This window comes from Littorina saxatilis, linkage group LG17 (assembly GCF_037325665.1).
Source record: "Littorina saxatilis isolate snail1 linkage group LG17, US_GU_Lsax_2.0, whole genome shotgun sequence".
Lineage (NCBI taxonomy): Eukaryota > Metazoa > Mollusca > Gastropoda > Littorinimorpha > Littorinidae > Littorina > Littorina saxatilis.
In genome coordinates, this window is record NC_090261.1 from 45,170,714 (window position 1) to 45,189,710 (window position 18,997).

General features: G+C 42.2%; 1 protein-coding gene and 1 long non-coding RNA gene across 2 annotated transcripts in view; one reads left to right on the forward strand and one right to left on the reverse strand.

The window, feature by feature from the left end:
* Positions 1 to 1,293: 1,293 nt before the first annotated feature.
* The window catches only part of LOC138953199 (ATP-binding cassette sub-family C member 10-like), a 29,315-nt gene continuing 11,611 nt past the window's right edge, over positions 1,294 to 18,997 (reverse strand). Inside the window, exons 13-20 of the mRNA XM_070324992.1 lie at positions 18,651 to 18,873; positions 16,959 to 17,174; positions 16,349 to 16,476; positions 15,007 to 15,176; positions 13,849 to 14,009; positions 4,527 to 4,780; positions 3,531 to 3,774; positions 1,294 to 3,054 (exon numbers count right to left, since the gene is read on the reverse strand). Of these exons, the coding sequence (XP_070181093.1) occupies positions 2,809 to 3,054; positions 3,531 to 3,774; positions 4,527 to 4,780; positions 13,849 to 14,009; positions 15,007 to 15,176; positions 16,349 to 16,476; positions 16,959 to 17,174; positions 18,651 to 18,873 (1,642 nt within the window). The 3' untranslated portion in view covers positions 1,294 to 2,808. The remainder of the gene's footprint in view (positions 3,055 to 3,530; positions 3,775 to 4,526; positions 4,781 to 13,848; positions 14,010 to 15,006; positions 15,177 to 16,348; positions 16,477 to 16,958; positions 17,175 to 18,650; positions 18,874 to 18,997) is intronic.
* On the forward strand, positions 8,810 to 11,263 carry LOC138953197 (uncharacterized). The gene is made up of 3 exons (XR_011451509.1): positions 8,810 to 9,415; positions 9,884 to 10,058; positions 10,370 to 11,263. It is a non-coding gene; the product is annotated as an uncharacterized lncRNA (long non-coding RNA).

Genomic DNA, 18,997 nt, shown 5'->3' on the forward strand with positions numbered 1-18,997 from the left:
CAATGTTCAATTTAAAACAAAAACATACCAACATATTAAACCAGGGCAAACAATGCTATTAGATCACACAAAATTAGAAAAAGGTAAGCAAATCCCTGCGCCTTGAATCCGTGGTTGAGATATGTGCGCGACATAAATTGCTTAAAATAAAATAAAATAAATACAATAAATAAACTTCTAACTTCAACAGTTGACCCCCCCCCCCCCCCCAGCTGACTCAAGCCCCCTCTTATTCACATTTTCAGTTCATAACATCTTTACATTTTATGATTTACTTTCATTTCAACATTCCCTCCCTTTTGGAGACCTGGTTTCCTCAGGTTATTGTCAATCTTAAAGGGCGCGCGATGTATTACAAATACAGCAACTAATAAACAAGTCGCATAAGGCGAAATAACAACATTTAGTCAAACTGTCACACTCACAGAATGAAACTGAACGCACTGCTTTTTTCACCAAGACCACATACTCGTAGTTTCGTCAGTCCACCGCTCGTGGCAAAGGCAGTGAAATCGACAAGCCATGCAGAATAGTGCAGTAGTGGTCGCGCTGAGCAGGATAACACGCTTTTCTGTATGTCTATTCTTTTTAGCTTACTGAGTTTGTTTTAAATCCAAACATATCGTATCTATATGTTTTTGGAATTGATGAAATTGTTTTTAAATCGATTTCGGAAAATTAATTGTAATCATAATTTTCATATTTTTAATTTTCAGAGCTTGTTTGTAATCCGAATATACCATATGTATATGTTTTTGGAATCAGAAAATGACGAAGAATAAGATGAAATTGTTTTTGGATCGTTTAATAAAAAATGATTTTAATTACAAGTTTCCGATTTTTAATGACCAAACTCATTCATTAGTTTTTATGCCACCAAGCTGAAATGCAATAACAAAGTCCGGCCTTCGTCGAAGATTGCTTTGCCAAAATTTCAATCAATTTGATCCAAAAATGAGGGTGTGACAGTGCCGCCTCAACTTTTACAAAAAGCCGGATATGACGTCATCAAAGGTATTTATCGAAAAAATGAAAAAAACGTCCGGGGATATCATTCCCAGGAACTCTCATGTCAAATTTCATAAAGATCGGTCCAGTAGTTTAGTCTGAATCGCTCTACACACACACACACGCACAGACAGACAGACAGACACACACACACACACCACGACCCTTGTCTCGATTCCCCCTCTATGTTAAAACATTTAGTCAAAACTTGACTAAATGTAAAAACAACCATACGTCAGAAATATATGTATAATTAAAAAATAAACCAGATCTCACAAAGGCAAGCATGAGTAATAATTTATATGATATGATAATTCCATTGTGTGGACAATGTAAAAATAAGCAACTGAGCATCATCAGCATGTTCATTTCATTAATGATAACGCGCACAATAGTGTCATTGTACGTCTTTCTTTTTTTTCTATGTACATCCTATCTTCTTTGTTCAACACACATTTTTATTGCACTGAAAAGTACCCATTTTTTCACATCCACACATCTAGGCATGCATAACAAATTGGCATGCATATATATCTTCATAACATTCAGAGGCTGGCTAACTAACTAACTAACTCTCTCTCTCTCTCTCTCTCTCTCTCTCTCTCTCTCTCTCTCTCTCTCTCTCTCTCTCTTTTATAGTACATACTGGCACACAGCAAAACAATGAAAAGGTCTGCGCTTTTGTAAAACTAAAATCTATGTTTATCACAGTTCAAAATGTGGCGAGATGTTTAGTTAGCAGCAAAACAAAATAGCATTTCGAAAAGAAATAGGATAATACTCCCACACACGCATCCATGCACACATCCACACACTCACATAAACCACTCCTCATAGCCTTCACATCATAGAGTGTTGGCACAAACTAATGTCTTCAAAAGAGTGCACACGTTTTTTGACATGTACCATCCTCAACACAGTGGAGAAACTTACACAGCGATCTGTGTTGGAAACCCCTTATACACACACATAAGAGCACAGAAGCAAAATACACGTGAATGCATGCACTTAACTAAACACAAACTTTTTCACCCAACCACATGTTTGCCAAGACAAATGAAAGCAAACAGGACACGTTAACTAAATAGCTTTAAACAGTGAACAAAAAATCAACCAGATAAATAATCTCATTTCTAGAGGGTGAGCATTGTGCACAAATCCACCAGACTTCTAAAAATACTGCAATGTTCACTAAAAGCCAATTTGCATCTGAAAACTGCAATGCACATTTTTTTTTTTTTTTTTTTTTTTTGGGGGGGGGGGGGGGGGGTCACACCTCGTAACTCAGCAGTTCTGGAATATATGCTCTTCAGCCTGCAGCCTGATCATACAGGCAATACTTCATCCTTTTGAAGATTGTCCCTGCAAGAAAGCTTCGAACTTTTCAGAAACTGATCATGGAGACAATACACATTCTTTTTGTTCAAAAAAGATCATTGCTCTCTAGAAAGATTTTAAACCCTCCACGTTTTTGTCATCCTGTCACCCAAACTGTCACAGAACATTCGCGCTCTCTGGCCACCATGCATGAGTTGGTTGGCGGTAGAGACATTATTTTATCATTTTTGAGCCTCTCTTTCTCTCTAAGAAAATCTGAAACCTTGCAAAGTTTTGTTGTTGATTCATGTAATTCAACATCCTGCTAACCCAGCCGACACAGAGCAATAAATACCCAAACTATGCAGAAAACCATTTATCCTTTCTCAGCCTTTCTTCCTCTGCAAGAACATTTCAAACTTCCTTGGAATTATTGTTCACTGTTTCTACATTCTGCTGTCATGGCCAATGAGACACCTGCATTTACTGCCCCCCATGCACGAGTTGGTAAAACAGCGACTGTGGGTTCTGCAGAAGGTCACCGGGAGGAGCTAGCTCAGCCACAGCGCCGTCTTTCATGACGAGAACACGATGCGAGTCGAGAACAGTGTTGATGCGGTGAGCGATGGTGAGCACAGTGCTGGAGGCAAATTCATTTCGGATTGTCGTCTGTACAAGGGCGTCCGTCTCCTGGTCCACGCTAGCTGTTGCTTCGTCGATACACAGCAACTGAAAGAGAAATAAAATGAGCTATGAATCTGACATCATTTTGCCAGACTTACATCTTTCTTCTGTTTTTTTCTAGATAACACTGTATAACTGTATAAAAACTCTGAATTACATGGTCACTTAGATAACCTCAACATTGTGGTAACTGTTATGGGTTGGAAGTGCCCGCTTAATGACATTTGATCCTCTAAGTGCAGCGAATGTAAGACAAAAACACCAACACACACACACACACACACACACCCTCGGGTCACTCTCAATCCTATTCTACTGGAATAAATTCAGTCAAATATTGACTGAACGTAAAAGCCTTTGAGTTTGACGTCATTTTGTATATTTTAACTGTACCCTTAACCCACCAGGTGTGGCCGGATTTCAAACCCAGAACCTTGACATACAAGGCCAAAGTCTTATCCACTAGGTCAATGCACCCGTCCACACAAATAGACTTGGGTAGTATAAACAGAGAAACAAACCTTGGCCTGTGTCAACAAAGCCCTGGCGAGACACATCAGCTGCCTCTGTCCCACAGAGAAGAGTCGCCCCCTTTCTCCCACGTCCGCTTCAAGGCCGCCCAGCCGCTCAACAACCGTCGCCAGATGGCACCGCTCCAGCAAGGCCCATAACTGATCTTCTGAGTATGCCCCTGTGGGGTCAAGGTTAAGTCGTACCGAGCCGCTGAAGAGGAAAGGGTCTTGAGGGATGATCGCGAATCGTGACCTGCATAGGACATGAAGATCGTAAAACTTGGCTTTTCTTGGAAGTACTATTCGTTGCAATGAACTCTCATCAAAACAACGCCAGCATTATGTTTAAAACGGTAAAGGCAAATGTAGACTACAGTGGATATAGATGACGTGGTGGGTGGATGGTTGGGGGGGGGGGGGCTCAACTCCTGCAGTTTTATGACTTTGTGACGACACATATGCTTAGACCGTCTACAGTGTGGTAGTGAAGTCTTGACATTAAATGCCTATGAAGCTCAACTGGTCTCCTAATCAGGGAGCCAGAAACTCATATTAAAAAACAGTTTATGACCCGGAAACAGTTGGCCGGTATGAACAGATGCGTTCAGAACAGATGGCCATGAAACATTACATGACTTTGAACTAAAGTATGAAAGCCGTAATAAGAAATAAAGAAAAACCAACACCCAAGTGTTACGTATGAAAGCAGGTGACAGTGATGGATGAATTTGTACCGAGGCCATAGCGACAAATGTTATTCTTTTCCTGTATTTTGGTTTCCAACAAGCAATGTGTGTTTTACTTGAAAGATTACAGAAAAGAAGAACAAAAGGTCATAGCCTGGAGGAAGCCAACAGCAAAATACTTACTCACTTTATACTCACTGCATATCAATGACATGTTTTCTTCTTCTTCTTGGCGCTACACATTCAGTCCAGCTTGGGAGATGAAGGTAATAACATGTTGAAAAAACAAACAAAAAACACCTCATGAGTTGAAACCAACCTGATGTCTTTGAGATCCAGGTTTGTGAGATCCACATCGTCCACTGAAATGGTGCCTGCCTGGACCTCCATCATGCGGAACAGGGTCAAGAAAAGACTGGATTTGCCCGAGCCCGTCCTTCCCACTATGCCAAGCTTTTCGCCAGGTGCTGTTTGGAAGCTTACGCCATCCAAAGCGTAGGGGAGACCTGGACGGTATCGCATGCGAACTCCATCATACTTCACTACTCCATCCTTTGGCCAGTTGGAGGGAGGCTGAAAATATGAGAAGAACAAATTTTTGTTTTTATAATCTTAGACATTAACTTTTCCTTTGTGTAAAGAATTGTAAATATGGGGACAGACCAGTGTTCTGTAAATGACAATTTTGAATTTTTTTAAAAAGATTTTTTTTAAATAAGAACTTTTCCTTCGTGTATACACACATTCCTACATATGTGGATAGAACCAGTGTTCTATAGATGATAATGTTGCAAGAAAAATAAGCAACCTCTGAAACACACAGCTTCAAAATTAATTCAGAAAGAGACTCCCACTCTGTAGCGGAAACAGACTGTTGATTCTTAGTGTGTCCAAGCTGAATGATGCTTTTATCTCATGTAAGTGACCGGCACAGTTGGCCTAGTGGTAAGGCCGCGCGTCCGCCCCGTGATCGGGAGGTCGTGGGTTCGAACCCCAGCCGGGTCATACCTAAGACTTTAAAATTGGCAATCTAGTGGCTGCTCCGCCTGGCGTCTGGCATTATGGGGTTAGTGCTAGGACTGGTTGGTCCGGTGTCAGAATAATGTGACTGGGTGAGACATGAAGCCTATGCTGCGACTTCTGTCTTGTGTGTGGCGCACGTTATATGTGGCCATTTCTGCGAAAAGGGACCTTGTTGAGCTAAGCCTCTGATTGGAGAAACGCGGGGTCAAAGTTAGAGCAAAATGTAAACAAACTTTGCTGTGCTGACTGATGCCCACTTCAAGTTGAATTTCTAAAATGTTCAATGAATTATCAGCGATAGTACAATGAACAGCAATTTAAAGTAATGGAAAATAGTCTTGGGATCAACATTACAAACTTCTACAAATGTTTATGTTCATTCCTCCTCAGGAAAAACACATCGAACCGATGACAAGTTGACTGCGATGATGCCGAAAATGCCGACAGAGTGTTTTGTTGTGCTTCGAGAAAAAAAATTTCGTCGCTAGTTTTGGTCAAGTTAAAACAACTTACCTATTTTTTTTTTAATGTTTGACAGTAAGCTTAAAGGCAGAGTAAGCCTCCCGTAAACCATCACAGATACGGTCAGGCTTTTACACACAGTAAAAACACCCTTTCATTTAAACACTCACCAATTGAGAACATCCTAGGTGCCCTCCGTAAAGAGCGAACAATTTTCAAATAATTTATTTTTGCGTGGTTTATCTTACCCCTGAGCCATCGTGAACCCGTGTGATCCAGTTTTCCCCCTTTTCACAATGCAGTCGTCATAGTTAGTCATTTGAATGCGACTCGACGTGAGCTTATCTACAATAGCACGTTTTTTATGCACGAAACAACGGCTGTGGTTCACAAGAACTCTAGCGATGGCTTTTGACTGTTGAGAGGAACGGCGATTTGCACTGATAAACCGGGCCGTCGTCTGCTACGACCCTTGCGTGACCCTGCTTCCGGGCTTTTCTTGTTTTAAACTTTCACAACTTCGAATTCTTGTTCTGATCTTGTCTTGATGAAAAACGAATTCTTTTATGATTAAAGAATGTTTGTGTAACAAGCTGTCAATTTATTATTTAGATTTTAAAAGTTAGGTCTAGCACCAAAACGAGGCGCCATTGTTGTAGAGGAGCAAGTCCACAAAAATAATTTTTTTGAAAATGTCTCACGCTCGACAGAAAGCAGCCAGGATGTTCCCGTTCGGTGAGCGTTCAAATGGAAGTATGCTTGTACTGTATTTAGACGCTCGGGGAGCTCTGTGATGGTTTACAGGAGGCTTACTGTGCCTTTAATATAAACTTTCATCTGGAAGCACATTCAGCAAAGTGATGTAGCCAAATCATCACACAGCTACACACAGATAAGGCGGTCGAGTCAAACCCGGGCTTCTCAGCACTCAACTTCGCCATGATACGTGCGTTTGCCACAATCCAGTGGCAGGGGGAGACTTTGTCAAGTTTTGGTCTCTGGTTGAGTTTTAGGATGACACCTCCCCCGAGTGTCACCTCTTCCTCGGCCGCCATCGACCCCGGCACAAAATCCAGAATGGAGAGATAGGAGGTCTCACCTGTTGGCTGCAGTGACAAGCCGCCTAACAGTCCCTGGAGTGGTTCCACGCTTTTTTCCTCAGTCACCCGCTGGGATAGTGGCCCTCCCCCGCTTCGCTTTTGCAGGGCCGCCACTGCTACTCTCAGCGCTACGTAGTGGCCACGCTTGAGACCCAGGCCCTCCAAATCCTGGGCAGTCGCATTTCTCAGCACATTGAGGGTGTTCAACTCCTCATCCTGGAGAACTTTAACCACCGTTAAAGGCAGATCTGTTGCCCACGCTCCAAATTCGAAGTCCATTTTGCAGTAAGAAATAGTTGGCATATGCCCGCTGCGCCGCGCTGGTAAGGACTAAATATGTTGCTCTCCCGTTCTTAAAGACCCCCGCTGATGCATCACACGTGCAAGCCCCCCGGAACATGGACATTGCGGCTGGGCTCTTCTCCTTGACTTTCACAAGTCCTCCTCTCCCCTCTCTTTCTAATTACGGGCCTAAGTGTTGATATCCTGCTTTACTACCCTCTCTTCCCTACCTGCCAACACTGATCCCTTTAGGTCTACCTCAAGTATCTAACATCCTCCTCCTCCACCCGCGGCTAATCTGTCTCGTTTAAATAGAGTTTATCTGACGCTGTCCGCTCTATCTAAACTCACACTTAAACTACTCACTTATCGCCACCCCCACCCCGCCCCCGGCGCAAATCAAGAGCACACGATAATCCCAAAGAAATGACACTCCTCTTTCTCTCCCTCTTATTACTTACAGTTATACTCACACACCTGCGCGCGCACACACTCACATACACCTGACACACACGCAATCACTCTCGTGCGCACATACATCACACATAGACAAGTCATGTATTGATTTGGGCAAATAACGAGGGCAGTTTATTCAAGAGAATACCATCTGACAATGAGAGATATCATTGTGCAGTGATAAGTCCCAAATTAGAGGTACTACTCGTTATTCAGCCCAACTAAAGACAGTATACTAGGTTAGAGGTGGGAGGTTTAGGATTGTTGTGATGTTATACATGAAGGAGTTGCCTGGGCTACATGTGATCTGTAAGATGATCTTTTGTGGCAGCTGGTCTAAGTAGCCTAAGTACGCGTTGCTTTTCCAATCCCCCATCAACTTGACAATTTCCCCCGGCACACCACAACTCAACGCCCACGCGGCATCACCCCGCCGAAAGCTGTGGCTGGAGAAGTTTCCCCCAGCAACAGCGGTAGTCAAGCGCAGTTTCTTATTAAAGTCTGATCCTTTCATCGGGAAGACCTGCGCCTTGGGGTCCATCGGCCCCAACAAAGGTAACACAGCGGTCACGGCAGACACTGGACACAAGGGATGGAGTGACATTGCCGGGAGCTTAATTTCAACAGAGCGCTCTTTACGCTGAATCGTTTTGCTCCATTGGAGCGTTATTGACATGCCCGTACCCAGAATAACCACCTGGTCTCTTGTGAGCTGACCACAATGTGTTGCTCTCCCGTTCTTATAGACCCCCGCTGATGCATCACACGTGCAAGCCCCCCGGCAACATGGACATTGCGGCTGGGCTCTTCTCCTTGACTTTCACAAGTCCTCCTCTCCCCTCTCTTTCTAATTACGGGCCTAAGTGTTGATATCCTGCTTTACTACCCTCTCTTCCCTACCTGCCAACACTGATCCCTTTAGGTCTACCTCAAGTATCTAACATCCTCCTCCTCCACCCGCGGCTAATCTGTCTCGTTTAAATAGAGTTTATCTGACGCTGTCCGCTCTATCTAAACTCACACTTTAAAAGTTAGGTCTAGCACCAAAACGAGGCGCCATTGTTGTAGAGGAGCAAGTCCACAAAAATAATTTTTTTGAAAATGTCTCACGCTCGACAGAAAGCAGCCAGGATGTTCCCGTTCGGTGAGCGTTCAAATGGAAGTATGCTTGTACTGTATTTAGACGCTCGGGGAGCTCTGTGATGGTTTACGGGAGGCTTACTGTGCCTTTAATATAAACTTTCATCTGGAAGCACATTCAGCAAAGTGATGTAGCCAAATCATCACACAGCTACATTTTACTGGACGGATCTATACGCATAGTTCAGGTAGATCTGACTTTCACGCGACCGTAGCACTGTACGAAAAAGCAGACGACAAATGCAGTTGCCCGATGAAGAACAGTTACTCCCCGTTTACATCTTTAGTTGCTTCCCTTGCTAAAGTTACTGATATTTAGATCAGTGGTTACTGACTGGGGCATTCTGTTCTTTGCAGCTGTGAATTCTGATAGTGGAAGGGCAAGTCAGTCTTCTCAGTTGAACACGGAATGTTCTGCTGACAGAAGTCACTTTGGGATAAGACAACGATTTTGTTGACGAGGTCAATGCTGTTAATTCAGAATAATTTTGTTGCACTTCGCCCGGACATTATTTTGTGACTCCGAAGTCGAAGCAGATCTACTTTGATCACGATGGTGTTGTAAAGGTTCATGATGACAACGCACACTACTAATCGGTTAAAGAGTTCTCCAAGAGCATAGGCCTATTGCGAAGCAAGGTCTTCCTCTTCCTGATCGTTTGAATGCCCGGACATCGTAAATGAGAACCTGTTGCTCTTACCGTTTGCTGTCTCCACTTAGATCTATGACAGGCTACAATTTCAGGTAAGTTACCATATAGACTGCAGTGTGTGTTTTGTGTGTGTGTGTGCGTGCGTGCGCGCTCGCAGCTTGTGTGTGTGTGTGTGTTGTGTGTGTGTGTGTGTGTGTGTGTGTGTGTGTGTGTGTGTGTGTGTGTGTGTGTGTGTGTGTGTGTGTGTGTGTGTGTGTGTGTGTGAGAGAGAGAGAGAGAGAGAGAGAGAGAGAGAGAGAGAGAGAGAGAGAGAGAGAGAGAGAGAGAGAAAGAGGGGTAGATAGAGGAAGAGAGATGATAATGACAATGATGATTTTGATGATGATGATGATGATGATGATGATGATGATGATGATGATGATGATGATGATGATGATGATGATGATGATGATGATGATGATGATGATGATGATGATGGTGGTGGTGGTATGTGTGTACGTGTAGTATGTTTTTAAACTCCTCTTTTTTTTATTTAACCAATGTTACTCTCTTTCTCTCAGTTTGCTGGCGTGGAACAGCAAACAAGTCCAGCAATTCACCGGACAGTGCAACAACAAAAGACAGAAGTGCCTGGCCACAAAGCAGGTGTTCGACAGAATGGGGCAACAGCAATGTCCAGCCGGTTCCAGTTCCAAGGAAATCAGCATGGTTTACCCTTGGGACTTTGCTCAGTAGGTAAAGACATATTAATACTTTACAATTTGTCAGTACTTTAAAAAAAAAAGGGGGGAGCAATACAGTTATATTTGTGTTTATGTGCTGTTTTCTCCAACAAAGAAGCACACACACAGACACACACACACACAGACACACACACACACACACACACACACACACACACACACACACTACATTTTCGATAATGTCACCATACCATACCAGCTTAGAAATGGCAAGTGGACAGGTACCCAAAACCAGACTTGAGCTGTGCAAATAGTGGTTAGTAAATAATATGTTGATCAACTCTGTGGTTGCCTTTGTTTCAGAGAAGCAAATCGTCTACCTTGCGAATGAGGCAGGGGTACAGAGGAGGGTAGCAACTTCAGTCTTCGGCATGGTGCATCAATACTTAGGCATGCAGTTTTGTGTGTGAATGAACAGCACAAATCCATTTTGAAAATGTCTTGATCGTCGGCCACATCAAGTTCGACCCTGATTGGCATTTCAGTTTGTTGAAAGTAAAGGGAGACGTTCGATAGCAGAGTGCACGGATGACATTTTCAATTCAGTGAAGTGATGGACAGACTGACAGACCCACGTGTGCAAGGACACACAGCACCATATGTTACTTTCTACAACTGGAAGCTGTATTTACCAAGGAAACTGAACAATTAATCCTTGTTATGAAATTTAGAAGTACCACAACTTCAAGTCGACAAGTGTGTGTGTATTGTTTTCAGCAGACAGCCTCAAATAGTTTGTGTTTGTATGTGCGTGGGTGAAGAAAGAATAGAACATGGCGGAGGGAGAGGTAGTATGAAAGAAGAAGAAATATTCGAGAAAAAAAATCATATGGCTGATTGTTTTTACATTTAGTCAAGTTTTGATTAAATGTTTTAACATAGAGGGGGAATCGAGACGAGGGTCGTGGTGTATGTGTGTGTGTGTCTGTGCGTGTGTGTGTGTAGAGCGATTCAGACTAAACTACTGGACCGATCTTTATGAAATTTGACATGAGAGTTCCTGGGTATGAAATCCCCAGATTTTTTATTTTTTATTTCGATAAATGTCTTTTATGACGTCATATCCGGCTTTTTGTAAAAGTTGAGGCGGCACTGTCACACCTTCATTTTTCAATCAAATTGATTGAAATTTTGGCCAAGCAATCTTCGACGAAGGCCGGACTTCAGTATTGCATTTCAGCATGGAGGCTTAAAAATTAATTCATAACTTTGGTCATTAAAAATCTGAAAATTGTAATTAAAATTATTTTTTTTATAAAACGATTGAAAATTACTTTTATTTTATTCTTCATCATGTTCTGATTCCAAAAACATATAAATATGTTATATTCAAATTAAAAACAAGCTCTGAAAATTAAAAATATAAAAATTATGATCAAAATTAAGTTTACGAAATCGTTTTAAAAACAATTTCATCTTATTCCTTGTCGGTTCCTGATTCCAAAAACATATAGATATGATATGTTTGGATTAAAAACACGCTCAGAAAGTTGAAACGAAGAGAGGTACAGTAAAGTGTGCTATGCAGCACAGCGCAACCGCGCTGAACAGGCTCGTCACTTTCACTGCCTTTTGCATTAGCGGCGGACTACGGTGATTGTGAAAAAAATGCAGTGCGTTCAGTTTCATTCTGTGAGTTCCACAGCTTGACTAAATGTAGTAATTTCGCCTTACGCGACTTGTTTCTTCTGCATGGGAGGAGAGAATGATAGAAAAAGACGAAAAAGTAACAAGAAGGGCAAAGCCCATACGACTCACATGCTTGACCTCGACCTTTAGGGTAACTAAACCTAGCAATGACATCATACACTAAGAACTGCTTTACACATTTTTCCTACCAAAATACATGTGACCTTGACCCAAGGTCAAGGTCATCCAAGGTCATGCAACACAAAGCTGTTAATTCAAGACATAGGAAGTACAATGGTGCTTATTGGCTCTTTCTACCATGAGATATGGTCACTTTTAGTGGTTCACTACCTTATTTTGGTCACATTTCATAAGGGTCAAAGTGACCTTGACCTTGATCATATGTGACCAAATATGTCTCATGATGAAAGCATAACATGTGCCCCACATAATTTTTAAGTTTGAAACAGTTATCTTCCATAGTTCAGGGTCAAGGTCACTTCAAAATATGTATACAATCCAACTTTGAAGAGCTCCTGTGACCTTGACCTTGAAGCAAGGTAAACCAAACTGGTATCAAAAGATGGGGCTTACTTTGCCCTATATATCATATGTAGGTGAGGTATTCAATCTCAAAAACTTCAGAGAAAATGGGAAAAATGTGAAAAATAGCTGTTTTTTAGGCAACATTTATGGCCCCTGCGACCTTGACCTTGAAGCAAGGTCAAGATGCTATGTATGTTTTTTGGGGCCTTGTCATCATACACCATCTTGTCAAATTTGGTACTGATAGACTGAATAGTGTCCAAGAAATATCCAACGTTAAAGTTTTCCGGACGTCCGGACGTCCGGACGTCCGGACGTCCGGACGTCCGGACGGACGTCCGGACGGACGGACGGACGACTCGGGTGAGTACATAGACTCACTTTTGCTTCGCATGTGAGTCAAAAATTAGGGTACGGTAACGTTACAAAAAGGGCAATAACTCTGGAATGAAACATTATTTTGACCTAAAACCATACAAGTAATAACGGCAGATGATTGAACTTACTATTTCCCGGCAAAAGTTTGTTTTTGAAAGGAATTGGCCATTTTAAGTCATTTTGGGGGTATCTCCAAAAAAGGGTCATAACTCTGTGAAAAATAAATTTGAAGGTCTGAAATTCTCACATCACGTTCTAAATATAACAGTCTGTCAAATAAAATCCAAAACTCAAAATCGATAAATTTGTCAACAAGGTCCCTTTTCGCAGAAATGGCCACATATGTCAAAGCAGCACCGCCCTGATATGGCCCTTCGTGGTCGGCTGGGCGTTAAGCAAACAAACAAACAAACAAAATTCTCATGTAAGAGCCTGAACAAATCTATGGCAGTTACCATGATGGCTTATAAAGGAAAGAAGGTATCTTTAAGGCTGTCCTTAATTGAGCCCCAAGCTAACTCCATGAAGACTTTGCAAAGTCTTTTGACCAAAAATGTACTGCATAAGCTTTGTGCAGCGAGCTTTGTGTAGAAGACTCGCCGAGTTAACTTCGCCCTATTCACGACAGGCTTAAAACTTTTTAGTGAGACTCAGGATTTGCACAAGTGTACAGTGGAACCCCCCTTTTAAGACCCCCCCTATTAAATATGTCTCCCCTTTAAGTCCCTTTCTTAGACTTTCTGTTCATAACCTGTGCAAAATTACCCCCATTTTAAGACTCGATTTTCTCATATTTTGGGAGGTCTTAAAAGGGGGGTTCCACTGTAGTAGACTCGCGAAGTCAACATCGCCCAATTCATGACAGGCTTTACCTTCTTCTACCCCGCCATTTAGGCAGCCATACGCCGCTTTCGGAGGAAGCATGCTGGGTATTTTCGTGTTTCTATAACCCACCGACCTCTGACATGGATTACAGGATCTTTTACGTGCGCACTTGGTCTTGTGCTTGCGTGTACACACGAAGGGGGATAAGCCACTAAGCAGGTCTGCACATAAGTTGACCTGGGAGATCGGAAAAATCTCCACACTTAACCCACCAGGCGGCCGCGGCCAGGATTCGAACCCTCGACCTTCCGATTAAGAGGCCGACGTCTTACCACCCCGCCACAGCGCCCATGACAGGCTTTACACTCTTTAGTTAGACTTGAGACTTGCACAAGTGTACTCACAAAAAGACTGCCCTCCCACTGTTCATGCGGAATGTTGGTGATGTAGTGGTGAGCCCTCTCCACGCTGACCAGCTGTTTCTCCGTCTCCGTGAAGAACATCACCACTCCACCCAGCAGGTTTGTCACTGACAGGGCGTAGGTGATGGCCAAACCAACCAGACCTGCACACATTTTTGAAACAAAGCTGATTTGTTATTACAGTCAAACCTGTCTCTAACAACCGCTCAAGGGACCGGCCAAAAGTGGTCATTATAGACAGGTGGTCAAAGGGCGGGGATGTAGCTCAGTCGGTAGCGCGCTGGATTTGTATCCAGTTGGCCGCTGTCAGCGTGAGTTCGTCCCCACGTTCGGCGAGAGATTTATTTCTCAGAGTCAACTTTGTGTGCAGACTCTCCTCGGTGTCCGAACACCCCCGTGTGTACACGCAAGCACAAGACCAAGTACGCACGAAAAAGATCCTGTAATCCATGTCAGAGTTCGGTGGGTTATAGAAACACGAAAATACCCAGCATGCTTCCTCCGAAAGCGGCGTATGGCTGCCTAAATGGCGGGGTAAAAACGGTCATGCACGTAAAAGCCGTGGGAGTTTCAGCCCATGAACGAACAAACAAACAGACAGGTGGTCACTATGAAAATGTAAATAATTAACCTGAATAAAAAATTAAAATTAAAAACAAATTGGTTATTACAGTCGAACCTGTCTCCAACAACCACTCAAGGTTGCGACCAAAAGTGTGGTGATTATAGACAGGTGGTCGCTATGTAAAGAAGAATTATTACATCAATAAAACAATTGTTTAAAAAAAGTCACTATTTTACAATCCCTTCCAAAGTGAAACTTTGAGGTCGAAAGCAAGAAAGTTCAGGCAGTGCAAGTAAAGGTAACGTATGTCATTAAAAGATGAATAAATCCAGGTCCTATTGAATGCTTCTGTCCATAATTAAACATTCCACAAACTAAACTTCCTTATGTGTTTTTTTGTGTTTTTTTCTTCTCATTTTTGATTTTGTAAGGTTAGCAGTCTATGTGTTTCGGTTCTTTGGGTTTCTTTTTTAATCACACCGGTCATTCTCAGTCACAGGTCTAACAGCCTGTCTCCCACTTTCCCCCTTCCCTCACCCACCCTCCCCCTACGTAACCATTACATTGGCACATACCTGGATCAACGCCCTGGAATTGGTGCTGTATTACTGCTATGAAGGCGATGGACCCTACGATGATGACCCCCAGCATTCTCAGACGTATGTCCAGCCAGCGAGCGGCAGCCTGCGTGGAGAACTGTGCCCTCTGGTTGACGGTCAGGTGAGACATGTTCTCTTGGCGAAAGCTGGAAAACATAGTGACCCAATCTATAGTAAAAATGTGTGTGATTGTGATTGCTCACTTCTTTAAATTAATGTTTTTGTTGCTATTCATGTTGTGAAGTGCAAACGCAGGTACAAAGGAAGAAATGCTCTGCTGGGTTTTCATAATGAAAGAACTGTGCCCTCTGGTTGACGGTCAGGTGAGACATGTTCTCTCCGCGAAAGCTGCAAAACATAGCAAACGTAATCCGTACAAAAAATCTGTGTGATTGTGTTTGCTCAGTTTTTACATTCCTGTTTTGCTGCATTCATGTTGTGCAAATGCAGGTACAAAAGAAGAAATGCTTGGCTGTGTTTTCACACAAAAACGAGACAACCAAGCAGTTATGGCACAGCGCACCCACCTAGACAATGAAGCAAAGTTTGACACAATTTATCCATCACAAGTAGGCAGTTATGGAAGAAATATTCTCAATATCAAACAGTGCCAACAGAAATGTATCTGATTCCACAAATTACAATAAGTTTAAAACCAATCTTGCACAGTGAAATCCCATTCTAATTTAAGACCTTCGCCCTTTTTAAGATCCTCTTTTAGGTGGGGATGTAGCTCAGTCGGTAGCGCGCTGGATTTGTATCCAGTTGGCCGCTGTCAGCGTGAGTTCGTCTCCACGTTCGGCGAGAGATTTATTTCTCAGAGTCAACTTTGTGTGCAGACTCTCCTCGGTGTCCAAACACCCCCGGTGTGTACACACAAGCACAAGACCAAGTGCGCACGAAAAAGATCCTGTAATCCATGTCCGAGTTCGGTGGGTTATAGAAACACGAAAATACCCAGCATGCTTCCTCCGAAAGCGGCGTATGGCTGCCTAAATGGCGGGGTAAAAACGGTCATACACGTAAAATTCCACTCGTGCAAACCACGAGTGCACGTGGGAGTTTCAGCCCACGAACGCAGAAGAAGAAGAAGAAGAAGAAGAAGATCCTCTTTTACCAGATTTTCTGTTTTTGACGCCTGCAACTTTTGTAAGGTAACCCCCATTTCCAGATTACCTCCCCTTCGAGACATGATTTTTTTCCAGATTTTTGGAGGTCACAAAAAGGGGGTGGGGCGGGGGGTTTCCACTGAATAATCAAAAAAGTATTGGAACTGGGTAAATCAAACTCAACTCCACTCCAGCCTTCATACACTTACAGGTCTGTCTGCCTGAAAGCTCGGATGGTGGCCAGACCCATGATGGATTCAGAGAAGTGGGCATACAGCGGAGAAAGCGTTACACTTGACAGGCGTTTCAGCTCACGGGATGTGTGGCGGTAATAGTGCTGCAAAATAAATAGACAGTGTTGCCAGAAAAGATTGTTTAGTTATTGTTCAGTTTTTTTTAATTTTTTTATTATTGTAATTTCAGAAACAACAGAATGAATATAGTGGCTTATGCCTTGAGTGTACTTTCTGAAATATATCAGCACACATTCAAACATGTGTATGTGCAGTCCTATTCAACTCAACTAACCCTATCAAGAGAATTCTATGAATACACAAACCCTCATAAAAAAACAACAGTTTTGTCTTTCGTTTTGATGTTGTCAATGTGTTGTTTTTTGTTTTGCTTTTAATTTCGTTTAGGTTTTTTGCATTTACTGCTAATCACAATGAGTCCCATATTACCAATGCCCATGAGCCTGCAGCTAAGAACATATACAAATCAACACAGCAGATCTGCTCTTCTTCCACAAAAATTATTTATGTTGACAAGTATTGAAACAACAACAAACAGAAAAGCTCTCCCCAAGTCACACCATACCTGTATTCTGTAGTACAAAAACCCCAGAGGAACCAGAGTCAGTGTAAACCACGGCAGACCATAACATGTGATCACCAGAGTTCCCAGAATGCCAAAAATCTGCGCTAGGAAAATGTTGAGCTGGAAGGGGAGGGAATCGTCGATGGCATACATGTCAGATGAAAAGCGGTTGATGATGCGCCCGATTGGTGTGGTGTCAAAAAATGACACAGGAGCCTGAAAAAAAATACACAAAATGATAACATGTTTTTCGTCAGAAATTACACCCAGATTCTATGCACTCAATCATGAATGCAGACTGCCAACTGCAGCCCAGCATTTATTCAAGACCCTTTTTACATTTAGTCAAGTTTTGACTAAATGTTTTAACATAGAGGGGGAATCGAGACGAGGGTCGTGGTGTATGTGTGTGTGTGTGTGTGTCTGTCTGTCTGTGCGTGTGTGTGTGTAGAGCGATTCAGACTAAACTACTGGACCGATCTTTATGAAATTTTATATGAGAGTTCCTGGGAATGATATCCCCGGACGTTTTTTTCATTTTTTCGATACATGTCTTTGATGACGTCATATCCGGCTTTTTGTAAAAGTTGAGGCGGCACTGTCACACCCTCATTTTTCTATCAAATTGATTGAAATTTTGGCCAAGCAATTTTCGACGAAGGCCGGACTTCCGTATTGCATTTCAGCTTGGTGGCTTAAAAATTCATTAATGACTTTGGTCATTAAAAATCTAAAAATTGTAAAAAAAATTAAAAAAATTATAAAACGATCCAAATTTACGTTCCTCTTATTCTTCATCATTTCCTGATTCCAAAAACATATAAATATGTTATATTTGGATTAAAAACAAGCTCTGAAAATTAAAAATATAAAACTTATGATCAAAATTAAATTTTCGAAATCAATTTAAAAACACTTTCATCTTATTCCTTGTCGGTTCCTGATTCCAAAAAACATATAGATATGATATGTTTGGATTAAAAACACGCTCAGAAAGTTCAAACGAAGAGAGGTACAGAAAAGCGTGCTATGCAGAACAGCGAAACCGCTACCGCGCCAAACAGGCTCGTCACTTTCACTGCCTTTTGCACTAGCGGCGGACTACGTTCAATTTCATTCTGTGAGTTCCACAGCTTGACTAAATGTAGTAATTTCGCCTTACGCGACTTGTTCTTTTTTATCCTAAAGTGTGTGCTTGGGCCCATGCAATGTCCCCGGACACACCGTTTCTCACAAACAAATCTCACCTGCAGATTGAGAAAGATACTACTGATTTGTACATGTCAAAGTTATTTGAACATTATTCATCAATTAGCCAACATTCCAGCAAACACAGAAATACACAACTACAACAAATTATGTAAAGCATGTCACTGGTTGAATTGGACTTGACTGCCCTTATTCCTCAAGTGGCAAGCAAGCACGTACTGACACAAGATTAGAAAAGAGTGAATCAAAAACAAGGAACTGAGCTTACATTGTCTTAGCAAAGAATTGTATTCATATTCAATAGAAAAGACTCTAGCAGAAACATAGAGATACAAACCTTCAATAAATAGTCATGCAAGTGCTACTACTGTACCATGGCAGCTGATTCTCCTGCATACATTAAAATGATTTTTGTACAAATAAATATATAGATCAAATCTAAAGACAGGGCATTACGGTACTGTAAAACACAATCATACAAACCTTCAACACAGAGCCAAGCAGACGCTGATGCAGCACCCTAGCAGCACAGATTCCTCCATAGGCAAAGAGAAAGGCTCGCATGAGAGTGAAGATGGAGTTGGCGCCAGCCAGACAACCGTAGACAGTCAGGTAAAACGAGACGTTATCTTCGCCTTCTGTCAAGTTCCCCATCGGTGAACTGTTTCTGAAAGTTCTGTCCTCCAGTGTGTGCATGAGTGATGTTCTGTAAAGACAGTGAACTAAAGAAAATAAGATGAGTTACAGAGAATTGTCAGCGAAGGGTATGTAAGGTAATTTCTAGAGACACAAATTTGCTCAAAAATGTAAACACTCAATAAAATTCGGAT